The following is a 12,923-nucleotide window of genomic DNA, read 5'->3' on the forward strand; positions in this document are numbered from 1 at the left end:
TCAAGTATTGGTAAGCATGTGGAGAAACAGAACTCATATACTGCCTGTGGGAGTGCAAATTGGTAGGAGGACTTTGAAAAACTGTCTGGCGCTATATTCCACTTCTAGGAATGGACCCAACAGCAGTGCTAACATATGCTCACCAAAACACAAACATAAGAATGCCCCAGCAGCACTATTTACAATAACCCCAAACTGGAAACAACAGCATCCATCAATCCTAGTATCCGGTACAATATGTAGAAACAAACTGTGGTCTATCCGTACAGTGAAAAATTACACATCAATGAGAATAAATGAACGAGTGCTAAATGCAACGGGGTTCAATCTATACATTGAGTATAAAACACCATACACAAAAGTACATAAGTAGGATCCCAAGTATCCAAAATTCAAAACCAAATAAAACTATTTTATGATGTTAGAAACCAGGATAGCAGTTACCCATGTGTGAAAGTAGTGACTGGAAGTGGGCATAAGAGGGCATCTGAGGAGTTCCCTGGTGGCCTAGGGGTTAGGATTCCAGGCTTTCACTACTGGGTGCCAGGGTTCAATCCCTGATCAGGGCCTGAGATCCCACGAGCTGTTTGGTGCGGTCAAAAAAACTCTGGAGTGCCAGTAATGTTTTATTTATTGTGGGTACGGGCTGCACAGGAATGCCACAGGAATGTGACACTGGGAAAGCTGTACACTCAAGATCTGTGCACTTTTCTGTGTGTGGGTTGTATTTCAATTTTTGAAGAAGGCTTTAAAAATAACTAGATGTGGGCTTCCCTGGTGGCGCAGTGGTTGAGAGTCTGCCTGCCGATGCAGGGGACGCGGGTTCATGCCCCGGTCCAGGAAGATCCCACATGCCGCTGAGCGGCTGGGCCCGTGAGCCATGGCCGCTGAGCCTGCAAGTCCGGAGCCTGTGCTCCGCAACGGGAGAGGCCACAACAGTGAGAGGCCTGCGTACTGCAAGAAAAAAAAAAAAAAAAAAAAAAAATAACTAGATGTGACTTCGTCTGACAATGGCTCATCCCTGGCCCTCCGTGGCCCCTGGGTTAGATGCATCAGCTTGGGGAGTGTGTACGCCATCCTCCCCTCTCTTAGCTGCACTAGTCAGGGTGTGTGTGGTTCCTAGTGTCCCCAGGTAGAGGACGAGGGCTGACTCTGTCCTGTTCAGTGCTGTCACACGAGGCCCAGCCCATCGTGGAGGTTCGTGAAATGACTGTGGAAGGGATGGCTCCGTAGGCCTGTAACCCTAAGTAAAGCCCTGTTCTTGCTGAAACACTGTCAGAAAGGCCATCAGAAGAGCAGAGGGAGAGGCTGCGACAGAGCAGAGAAGGACGCGAGAGCCTGGAAGAAAAAGAATCTACAGTTCAAGACCGAAGCCACCTGAACCAGGCAGGCTCCTCAAGCTCAAGGAGGGCTCCCTGCACGAACTTCTTGGCGACAGAGAAGGTGACAGCTCTCTCCGGGGGCCTTTTCACCCGTTTCCGCGTTGTGGGTGCTACGAGCGGCCAGGTGAAGGGGCGCAGAGGGGACGGCGGTGAACCAGCCGGAGGTGCCGCAGGGCGGGGGCAAATCCGGGACCGGGGACTGGGGACCGGGGACCGGGGACCGGGCCGCTAACGGGGCCGAACGCGGGGGTCCACTGCCCGCGAGAGTCCTGCCGGTCCAGCCGCCTGCCCGCCCTGCCCGTTCGCCTGCTCGCCCCTTCCGCGGGGCCCCGCCGCTCCCGCTCCCGCCCGCGCCTCCCCGAGCGCTCACCTGCGCCGGGGTGCGCGGGGCGCTACCTCGGTGCGGCCGGTGCGGGGCACGGGCTCCGAAGCCTGGCGGGCGGCTCGCCCACGGGAAGTGCAGCCGGCCGCCCGCTGCCCCGGAAGCGCCGAGGCTCCCGGCCCGCGGCTCCTCCTCCGGCCGCCGCTCCCACGCCCCAAGCCCGACCCGAGGGGGCGGCGGCCGGGCCCTCCGCGCCCGCTTCCCCGGGCTCGCAGGGAGGTTCGTGGGCATCTGCGCAGCTAAGGACCGGGCGGAAGCTTGGAAGTAAGTCTTTCCTCCCGAGTTCCCCAAAACCCACCAGGAGAACCTGCAGCCTCGCTGTGTTCTCTGTCGCGGACACAGAAAGAAACTCCTTACTTCATTCATTGAGTCTTCTCGACGCCTTGCCAGGGAAGCGTTTAGACCTTTTTTCTTTCTAGGCAAGTGAGGAAGATGATGCCGGACTTTCCCAATGGCCACACACAGTGGTGAGGCGGGGAGGCCGGCGGCCTTGGCAGCCGTGAGGGCAGCCCCCGGGGCCGGGGCGCCTGGCACGCTCCCCTGAAGTTCATGGCCCGGCGGGCACGGCTCCGCGAGCACTAACGCCTGGCCGAGTGTGACGGGCAAACGGTGGCGAGGCCTGGCTTAGACAGAGTGAAGGGACTTCTTAGCGTCCTCGGGATGTTGATGAGCAGCGTGAAGCACCCAGGCGGGGATATAGCACCTGGCATTTCCCAAGCTTGTTTCACCCCAGAGGGAATGTCAGTATCTTCCTGAGAAGTGTTCCTCGCATGCCGGTTTGGGAAACACGCCTACTGCTGTTGCAGGTGAAATGCTGGAGCGTGGAGGTGGTTTAAGAGGGCCGATCTAAGATTCACGATCTCCCTTTCAATCTGATTTCCTGCTTTTCTCACCAGCCAGCGAAAAGGAATTAGTGCAACTCCTGGGAGGGAGTGTGGGGGGTGTAAGGCCATACCTGGGGAGCTCAGGAGTCAGATGGCTGGGGTTCATATCCAGGGCACATCACGTTAGAGGTGAGACCTTGGGGAAGTGCGGGGCTTGTCGAGGTTCACTTTCGTCATGGAAATGATACCTGGTTCCTAGTGTTGTGGGAAGGAGTAGATGAGATAAAGCCTGTCAGACAGCTAGCCTAGTGCCCTGGTGCTCAGAGTAAAAGGGTTCCTTTTACTCTGCATGGAGTATACCTCCGTTTTCCCTGCCCTGTGCCTGTGCTCTGAGGTCCCCTCCACCCAAGGTGTCCTCTCTTTTCCCAACTCTGCTCTTCAAAAACCCCCATCTTCTGACAAGGGTCATTTTTGCAGCTTATGCAGGAAAACTTTTCTTAACCCTGCCCTTCCCACCTTCTTCGCTGAGATCCCCTCTAGGACCTTAAGGTATTTGGAACTTGTGCTCAAGCAGCTTACCTCTGTTACAGTGAAAATTCCCTGAGGCCAGGGATCAATCTGGCTCCAGTGGAAGCAAAGAGGAACTCAGGTAAACACACTGAGAGCCAAGGATAGGACAAGCATAGGACAGCCAAGCTCAGTGCTGGGGCAAAGGTGAAGGCTAGGCCCCAGTGTCCCTCGCACAGGGAAGACAGGTGCAAGGGTAAGTGCTGTCCTGTAGCCTGAATAAAGCCCTGTGGGAGTGCAGAGGGTTCATTACCGCCTTCCTAACAAGCACAGCATTTGTTGTCCTGGAGGAAGCAGCTTCTGGGGGAGGAGCCAGATGAAGGCCTTTTCCCTCCGGACCAGTAGATAGGGGCATCTGTGCTGAAGGAAGGGTGAGTGGATACCGGGCACCAAAGGAGGCTGCCTTACAGGGTTAACACGGACGTTGGGTTTAGCCAGCTTCATCCTGGCCCCTGGCCCCTGGCAAGTTCCTGCCTCTCTTTCAGCATGAGTTCATTCCGCATTCAGATGGCTCTTCCTCTTTTGCTCACCAAACTAGTCCTGGTTCTTCCCCACCCATCTTACCCCCCAACTCAGGGGCTTCTACTGTTCCCAACTGATGATCGGGAGGTCCACCTCCATCTTTTATGTTTCATTCTTCTCCCCACAGGCCACTTAGGGAGGGAGTGGGCACTTTACTAGCTGTCTCTACTCCCACTCACTTCTCCCTCTGAACAAGTATCCACACTCAACCCCACTGGGTGCATTTCTCCCTGGGGCTGCCCTCTGTAAGGTCCCCACGGACCCTCTTGATACTGAATCCAGCCCTCATGTGTGTGTTTATACCACTGACACTTCCTCCCAGGCTCTGGAGACACCTCACTTTCTGGGCTTTTCTCCTGCCTCTGGCCACCTCTTCAGTGTCCTCATCTCTTAAATATGGCGGGAGCCCCTCCAGCTTCCCCCCGCCCCACACCAGTCCCCTATTCTTCTCCCCTCCCAGGGTGATGCCGTCGTTCTCCTTGACGCCCACATCTCTACCTACAGCCCACATCCCCCTTAGCGCAACCGTGAGTCAACCCCTATTAGATATTTCTACCAGACGTCCTGCAGGCAGAGCCTTAACATGTCCCAAACTGTCCCACTCACTCTGTCCCTCACACTGCTCATCTCTGCGAAAGGCATGACATCCATCCAGTTGTCCAAGCCAGAACGCCTGGAGTCTTACTTGACCCCATTTCTCGCTGCTACTGTTGCCTCTCAGGTCCGTGCACCTCTTGCCGTGATGGTGCAGGCCTGGCTGTCTCTGCCACGTGGACTATAGTGACAGCCTGCTGTCTGGTCTCCTGCTTCGGCATCATTTTCTTCTCCACAAGGCAGGCAGGCTGATTTCTCTAAAAGGAGAATCTGATCATGTGGCTTCCTTCAGTGGCCCCTGTGCACAGAAAAGCCAAGGTCCGCAGCCGGCTCTTCAGACCCCGGCCCCGCTGTGCCCCTCACTACCTCTCCGTGACCCAGCGGGGACACACCGCCTGAGTCCCTTGAATTTTGCTAATTCTTGCCCCCAGGCCTTTGTATACGCTTTACCCTCAGCCTGGGATCACCCTGCGTTCACTGTGTTGAACTGCCCATCCTTTAGGTTCAGCTCAGAGGTCACCTTCCCTGGGAAACTTCAGGGAGAAACACCCGGCTGGGGTGAGGCGTCTGTGTCCTGTGCTTTCTCCCAGCACCGCAGGGGCTGCGCTGTAGCTGACCTAGGGGCGAGGGGCCGGGCAAAGGTGAGAACTCTCCAGGGAGAACACATGCCATGCTTCGCCTGCTGGTATATCTCTGATATGTAGCCCTGGGCCTGCCGAGAGTTGGAACTGAATACATAATGAATTGATGAATGAACGCCTTCCTTCCCTCCACAGTCCCCCCCCCGCCCCCGGGTCAGGAACTCAGGAAAAGGAGGCACTAACGTGCAAACCAGATGCCTAACGCCCAGGATTTAAGAGCACTCCTGTGCTTCTCCCAGCCCGCTATCAAAGGCAAGTGGAGTAACGTGAGGTGAAAAGAGGAAGGGACAGAAGACTGAAAGGAAGGCCTTCATCACATTTCTTGATCGATGAATAGGGTAAGTAGACAAGTCCATAGACCTGGGCCAGGCTGCCCCAGAATGCACCCTGCCTGGGCTCTGCCGAGAGGGGCAGAGGCAGTCTTTCTGGGTCGGTCCCACGAAGGAGCCAGTCCTGGGCCATGGTGCTCAGGTCCTCTGAGGTGTTCTGTCCGGCTGGGCTCCTGGTGGGTGGCATCAGCCTGGGCCATGATCAGTCCTGGGGTCCCACCCCATCGTTCTCTGTCAGCCTGGGCCTTAGGCAGTGGTTGGCCCGCCTGCCCAGCCATACAGGGGCACGATGGCCTGGACGAGAAGGGGGCGGAGGAGACCCTGGCATGGTGCTGGGGAGTAATCTAGCAGTGAGGCGGTGTGAGCGTGGGCCGGGGTCGGGGCCCGGCGAAGAGCTCACAGGCTCAGATGATACAGTGCTCTTGGGCCTTCTCTCCCAAGTAAAAGCGGTTGAAGAGGAAGGGGCTCAGGTTGATGGTCTGGAAGTGGCCCTCCAGCATCACCTCTGCCACAGCCCGGCCCACGGCGGGGGCCTGCTGGAGCCCGTGGCCACTGAAGCCTGTCGCAAAGTACATGTTGACGACGAGGGGGTGAGGGCCCACCACGCCATTCTGGTCAAAGGTGTTGTAGTCGTAGTAGCCAGCCCAAGCGCGCCGCACCTGCGGGGCACAGGACGCTGTGCGTCGGGAGGGCTGCCCTGCGCTCCGCCCCACCCACTCCCGGCTGGGGTCGGCGCACGGTACCCTCCGCCACCGCTGAGCGCGCCTGCGGGTCCTGCAAGGTGGGGGCCCTGACAGGGCCCAGATGCTCCGGGGTCATCTGTCTCCTTCCAGTTACCTTTAAAGTCTCAAAAGCTGGTACCCTCTGGGCCAGATAGGGCCACACCTTCTCCTGGAAGAAATCATGGTCCACTTCCAGGTTCCCTGGGTCTGGTTCCTCCTCCTGCGGGCAGAGGTAGGGACAAGGCTTACGTTGCCCGGGACACACGTCAGACCCAGGCCTCGCTGGCCTCTTTAATCTGTCCACTTGGTAAGTGGCGGATGGGGGGAAGAGACCCCAAGTCAAAGCCAGAGGGGACCATGACATCAGTACCAGCACTGGGCCCGCCAAAGAAGCCTGACTGCTCAGCAATACCCGGTCTCTGTCTTCTCCCCGGCACCCCGACCCCACAGAGCTCACCTCAGTGGGGCTACAGCCGCCCAGGTAGTTGTTGCCGAGTCCTTCCCGGCGGAAATAGGCTCCGCTGGGGTCTGCGACAAGCGGAGCCTCCAGGCCTGGTCCCTGGGGGCAGTGCCACAAGTACACATACCTGCCGTGACCAGCGGCGTTAGAAGCGGCGAGAACAGCAACTCCCCTCCCCGACTCTCCTCTCACCCCCACCCCGCTCCACGGCCCTGGGCAAGTCACCTTTTCCTCGGCTCCACGGGCAGCTTGGTGCCCTGAAGAGTACCAGGCAGCCCCTTCCCAATGCCAGCCAGCTCTGCGATTCGCCCAGACCAGGCCCCCGCTGCATTGACCACTATGGCGCATTCCACGGGCTGGTACTCCTGGCTGTGGTCCACCTTCACCTATGGGCACCAGAGAGGGGGGCGGAGGGAGCAGTCCAATTCTTCCTGAGCCTCAGTTTACCCACACTGGAAGTGGGTAGCAGAAGATCAAAATGACAGCTGTTACGTTTCTCATTTAATAAAGGAGACACCTAGGCTGGGAACTTACATGGACTTCGTGGATCCTTTTCAAAGTCACCTTCTCCCCGATGGCGGTCTCCATGTGGTTAGATGAAGAGACGAAACCTGCATGAAAAAGGAAAGAAAATAAGCCCTTGAGGCCTCAAAGAGGAAGGAGATGGAGATTCCACTGGTTTCATGAGGAAAGAAAGCTGGAAGGCTAGAAGCTTTCCCACAGACACTGAAGCAAAGAGACAGGGTAACCGGGATGAACTTGGCCGCACAGGACAGGAGGGTGCCAAAATCTTCAAGCAGATCACGAGTCACGGCCAAATGCAGTTAGGAGCCAGGGTCAGGATGCCCAGGACCAGTCCCCAGGGGAGAACTCCCTATCCTGAGAAAGCACAGGCCTTGCTCAGCCTGTGCGTGAAGGTAAGACCCTGTCTGGGCTGGCGTCCTGGCTGGCAGAGGTCACAAGCAGTGGACACGGGGCCGCAGACGCACGTGTCACCTCTCCGTGGCAGAAAAGGACCCCCATGGACTGGACCTTTCGCCGAAGCCCCTGGAGCAGACACCAGGGGTCAAACCAACCTTCGTTCTCCAACCCTGTGAGGAGAAAGAGGATGTGTGAAGGTGGGCTAGGACCCTCCTCTCCTGTTGTCTCTCCTGCACCCCTAACTCTTCTTTAGGGCTCATAAGCTGGGGAGTCACATTGACCAACTGCACCAGAGTCAGATCCTGCGGAAGGACAGAGAGCCGGCCTGGCCCGGGGGAGGCCCTGCCAGCCAGGAGGGAAGCGTTCCTCCTTGACTTGGCTGCGGGGTGCTGAGACTCCTAACCTGAGGTGCCCCTCAACCCCTGACACCCTCTGCAAGCAAGCCTCACCATAAGATGCCAAAGCCACTCCCTCCGTGTTTATCCAGGGAAACTTCTTCTGAAGCTGCTCCGGAGACATCAGACAAACTTTGGCTCCTTCCTGCCTGGAGAAATGTGCGGGTCTACGTATGTGTGCTGGATGAGTGTATGGGGGGAGAAGTATGGGCCCCGGCTCCACAAGTCAACTCCTTCATGTCACTCCTCTGCCCCCAACTCCCCATGTATCCTCCTTGCTTCCTGGAAAAGAGCAAGCTCCTAGTCAAGGCTCTTCAGCATCTGACCCCCGTTTCCTTTATGACACTCTAGCCTCCCTTTGGCCACGCTAAACACTTTATCACCCGCTAACTGTTCCTCGTGCTTTCACAACAGGGCGGGTCACTCTGTTCCCTCCACTCCTTCTGCCCAGGACAGCCTTCCTGTCCACCTCCTAGAACAATCCTGCTCACCAGCACAACTGTCTCCTTCTGGGACCCTCATGCCCAAAGGCAGCATTGTATGCGCTAAAAGGACACACTCACAAGGCGGACTGCCTGGTTCAAGTCCCAGCGCCACCACTTACTAGCTCCGGGGGCCTCAGTTTTCTCACATGTAAAATGGGCATGTTCTGATGATTAAACAAGTTAACATTTATAATGCATTTAGGATGTGACCTGATGTCACTAGTGAAACTCGTAGAAGGTTCTGCTAAAGGGTCTCAGGCACAGAGATCAGGCTGCCTGCGCAGCCATACGGGGGCAGGATGGCCTGGACGAGAGGAGGGTGGAGGAGACCCTGGCATGGTGCTGGGGAGCAATCTAGCAGTGAGGAGGTGTGAACCCGGGCCGGGATTAGAGCCCAGGGTGACAGATGGGGCGTTGGGGCCCAGTGATGAGCTCACAGGCTCAGATGATAGTCCTGACTGACGGGTCATGAGACCCACAGCCTTTTACACGAGTCCCGGTATGGCCGGCAAAGCCTACGAGCTTGGCTCTTAGAGAAAACATTTGCAGATTTGTGGGCCCCTCCCCAGAGATCCTGACTTATTAGGAGGGATGTGTCCTGGGTGGTTCTCATCACCTGGGAATTTAGGAACCACCGCGGTAGTGCTTTGTCCGTGTCTGTGTTACAGCACTTAGCACAGGGCTTCGGAGGTCTGCCCGTGCGCATCTTCCTGACAGACTGAGCTCCTAGGGAGCAGGGCCTGTCTCGTTGGCTCCGTCACCCCGGCTCCTAAAGTGAGTCAGAGCCCACTGTGTGCGGGCAGCTGAGACGCAGCATGGCAGCCGTGCCGGGTGCCCACCTCTGCACTTTCACGTTGTTTTCCATGATCGTAGCCCCCTCCTCTGAAGCCAGAAAGAGGTAACCAGAGGGGTTGAACTGGAGGTCCAGGGGAGGGTCATCGACCACGGCCAGGTACTCCTGTGTGCAAAGAAAAGTTCCTCCAAGAAGCTGACTTCAAGAAGGGAGGGAGAGCTTTCCTAGCTTTCTCACCACAGCCCCCGGGCTTGGTACCCCGACCCAGAGGGAAGCTCTCTCCGGGCACCGCCGCTGGGAAGAAAACCGGGGGTTCCAACTCCTAGCTGCCCATATGCTCGCCCAGCCAGCTGGGCTGCTCCCCTCTCTGGGCTAAAGGAGAGGTCACCACCCCACCCCCAAATCTCACAGCACGTACATTGATGTTCCGGAGAAATTCAACCGAAAAGAGGGAGAGCTGGATGTTCTCAGGCAATGAGAACTGCTGACGAATCCCACCCACAGAAAGCACGGTGGAGGCCTGGGAATACTGTGGAAAGACAAGAGAAGGCGATGTGGGCCCTGTTCCATGTGAGCAGAATACCGTACTGGAGGGTGAGAGTCACATACCCAAAGTTATTTTTTTTTTGGCCACGCTGCTGCTTGCGGATCTTAGTTCCCTGACCAGAGATGGAACCTGGGCCACCTGCAGTGGAAGTGTGGAGTCTTAACCACTGGACTGCCAGGGAAGTCCCACGTGCCCAAAGTTAAAGGGGAGTCCTACTTGCAAGTTTATAATCTAAACTTGCAGAAACCTATATGCAAGTCAACAAGGACAATAGCTATTAAAATTCTTATTAGAAGATACACAGAGCAGAGAGGCTCAGTCAACTAAAAAGGGCTGGGCGCCGTCATACAAATGGTAATGGCCTGGAAGTACAAGGCAGGAGACTGACGTGGAAAACAGAGGGATGTGGCCAAAGGAGCAAGATTCGTGACTAGCTGGCAGTGCTAAACAGGAACAGTTAAAGAGCAGAAACCTCAGAAGTAACGTAACCTACAAGGGCGTCGTGACAGCTGTTTGTGTTAACCACAGCTTGAATGCAGGCCAGACCTCCAAGATCTCAAGACATACAACGTTGTGAAATTTGCTTCCCAAAGCAAAAACCTTATTGTCAAGGTCTCTGGTTTGAGGGAGGAAGCACATGGGGCTATTTCTCAACAAGGGCCAAAGCACAGTCCCTGCCCTTTGGCCCTGCAAACACTGAGGTCTTTCCTCTTCTCTCCTCCCCTCGAGTCCTTAAGAAAATACAAGTCTGCACCCCACTCCTGACTCTGCCCCACCCCAGACCTCACCGTGTGGTCCCGCTCCACCACCAGCACCCGAATGGCACCTTGCCGCTTCTCCAGCCTCTTCAGCCAATAGGCTACGGACAGGCCAAGCACCCCACCGCCAACAATCACCACATCGGAGTGTTCAGGGGGCAGGTGGCTGGTGTCACATAGCGGACTCCAGGCCCCTCCAGGAAGGACGGACTGGATCTTCTTCTTAATCTCCGACACCTTTCCATGCCAGTCTGTGGGATACAGTTATGGTCAAAGAGAGCCATATATCTCCTTTCCAGGAGGCGGAGCGGGGTGTGTGTTAGAGGATGGGCACAGGAAAAGGTGGGCTAAACGGAACACCGAGTGTTCAGTCCTCACTGCCATTCCTTCTCACGAGGTCAGCTCGCACCCAGCAGCACTCCACAGCTTGGCTTCATGTTCTCTACACCAGAGTCTCACTTCCTTTGAGTGCATTATACCCAGCACTGCAAGATTCAACTTCCTAAAACTGACACTCTCTGTTCTCTCCACTGGCTAGGGGACTTACACGTATTTATCTCCTGTGCAGACCTCTCTCTCCCCTGAGCCCAGGCTCCTGGACCAAGAGATCCCGGCACACCTAGAGCCGCACTGCCTTCTGAAGCACGGACCTCTGAGTGGCACCTTATCCTGGATATCCATCACCAACAGCAAACCTACATTCATGTAGTCTGTTATCAAGTCCTGACGACTTTGCCTCTTAAACATCTCCCCAATCTCCCCAATCTGTACCCTTTTTTCCCCATCTCTACCACCACTGCCCTAGACCAAACCATGATGTCTCTCCCACCTAAACTGTTAAAAGCTCCTGTTTCCACTCATTCCCCTCTTGTCTAACCCCCCCAACTTCTTTTCTATATCACGGCTAGAATGATCTTTTCTAAACACTAATTTAATCACACACTCTCTTGCTTAAAACCCTCCAGCGGGTTTCCATTACCCTAAGGATAAAAGTCCAAAATCTTTCACGTGGCCTGCGAGACACTGTATGATCTGGCTCCTGTTTGCCCTGTCCTCCCCGAACCCTCCAGCCTCAGCCCCTTCATTCCTGCCACAGGGGATCCACACAGGTGTTCTCCCTGCTTTGAAACTCTGTGCCCACTTCTTTGCCCAGTTAACTCCTTGCTTCCTTTAGATCTCAGCTCAGTTATCATCTTCTCAGGGATGCCTTCTTTCCTGACCCCCTAGACTATGCCAAGTTCTCCTGTCATGCTATCTCATAGCTCCATGAACCGCTCTTTTGCAGCATGCAACACACTTGCAACTTTGAGTTTATCTGTGATTGCTTCATGCTGTACTATGTCTACCTTCTCCATAGAATCTCCAGTCTAGAACAGTACCTGGCACATCCTAAGTGCTCAACAAATGTCTTGAATTCATGAATCCTTTTGTCTTTCACACCTAACTCACGAATCTCCGAGTCTTCTCTCACTGTCTCCAATTCAAAGTTCAAACTCTTCCCTGCATTCGAATCCTTCTTTGATCTGGACTTAACCTTACCTGTCCTGAGTACATTTCATACTACTACTCAAACTCTCTATCTGGATGGCCTTTGCTAATTCCTTGCACAAGAACAGTACTTTTCTCCTCCTAACCTTTGCTCAGTTCCCCAGAACCTGGAACTCATGCTTTCCTTGAGCCAGTAAACATCATCTTTCAAAGCTGATCTCCGTTCCCACCTGTTCCATGTACTGCTATAATTACACTAGCCACTGGCACTGGCAGTGCAGGGTATCCTCCGAGTTGGGTTCTCTCCAGTCTTGAACCGGTCTACTAAAGCCTTCCCTCTCCAGCTACACTTCAGGCACCTGCAGGACATATATCGAATCCTCTCTTTCTCTTCTTTCCTCCTTCACGGCCACAACACTAAGCACAGCATCCTGCACGCGAGCAGGACTTCATGCACTTCTGTGCCACCAATGAATCTGCCTGGCTGCTATTCTGGTGGTAAGTTCAAGCACAGAAGGATCTGGGATATGTCACCTGAGAAGGGCAACCCTGGGATCCATACCCCTGTCCAGCCTCTACAAGCTCCGGCAGGCAAGGTTACCTCCTGCTCCCAGCGACCCACTGTCTTCCCAACGCGGACCGGGACCTCGAGTCCTGAAGGTCACATGGCTGGAGATTGGGAACACCCCAGAACCACGATACCCTCCGCTGCCCTCAGCTTTACCCAGAGTAGAGCCTTCTCTGTGTGTGCCTAGCCCCCGGCCCAAGAGGCCCGGGCCCAAGCCGAGCCGCAGCGCCCTCCGAAGCATGGCCCTGGGGCTCTCGGCAGCTAGGATAGGGGTACCCTACCCCGGCAAGGTCCCAGCCCGCCGTCACTGCTACGCGTCGCCTGCAGTTCATTCGAGCGCGCCCATTGGCCAGCGGCCCCTCCGGGCCCCACCCCTCCACCCTATAGGCGGCCGTACTGTCCCTTGACTGCCTGAGAGCCCCGCCCAGGCCCGCCCCCACCCGCCATTGGCGTACCCGGCGTTACGTCAGACCTACGCGTCCGCTGGCCGAGCTAGGGAGGGACCCAGGCTACTGCGCTGAACGGAAGTGCGGCTGAGCAGGTTT

At 56.0% G+C, this 12,923-nt stretch overlaps 1 protein-coding gene across 8 annotated transcripts; it reads right to left on the reverse strand.

Annotated features, from left to right (window-relative positions):
• Positions 1-5,221: 5,221 nt before the first annotated feature.
• Positions 5,222-12,722, reverse strand: FOXRED1 (FAD dependent oxidoreductase domain containing 1). 8 transcript variants are annotated; one of them, XM_065881463.1, is made up of 11 exons: positions 12,535-12,722; positions 10,353-10,573; positions 9,436-9,546; positions 9,064-9,182; positions 7,794-7,888; positions 7,413-7,514; positions 6,958-7,034; positions 6,649-6,809; positions 6,421-6,550; positions 6,079-6,183; positions 5,222-5,900 (listed from the first exon to the last, which is right to left on the reverse strand). In XM_065881463.1, the coding sequence occupies exons 1-11, from the start codon at positions 12,617-12,619 to the stop codon at positions 5,646-5,648; spliced, it is 1,461 nt and encodes a 486-aa protein (XP_065737535.1). In that variant the 5' UTR covers positions 12,620-12,722; the 3' UTR covers positions 5,222-5,645. The 8 variants fall into 8 exon arrangements, with proteins under 8 accessions (XP_065737535.1, XP_065737537.1, XP_065737538.1 ...); XM_065881465.1 differs by having other exon boundaries at positions 5,646-5,900; positions 9,064-9,179; positions 12,535-12,619; XM_065881466.1 differs by having other exon boundaries at positions 5,646-5,900; positions 6,079-6,180; positions 12,535-12,619.
• Positions 12,723-12,923: the final 201 nt, after the last annotated feature.

This window comes from Phocoena phocoena, chromosome 8 (assembly GCF_963924675.1).
Source record: "Phocoena phocoena chromosome 8, mPhoPho1.1, whole genome shotgun sequence".
NCBI classification, from domain to species: domain Eukaryota; kingdom Metazoa; phylum Chordata; class Mammalia; order Artiodactyla; family Phocoenidae; genus Phocoena; species Phocoena phocoena.

Bases quoted from the DNA above. Each gene is read 5' to 3' on its own strand.
- FOXRED1 (XM_065881462.1), bottom strand. From the start codon at position 12,619: ATGCTTCGGAGGGCGCTGCGGCTCGGCTTGGGCCCGGGCCTCTTGGGC. The intron at 9,547-10,352 runs GTGAGGTCTGGG...GTCTTTCCACAG, and splicing joins TGGTGGAGCGGGACCACACG to TATTCCCAGGCCTCCACCGT. The intron at 6,810-6,957 runs GTAAGTTCCCAG...TGGTGCCCATAG, and splicing joins AAAGGATCCACGAAGTCCAT to GTGAAGGTGGACCACAGCCA.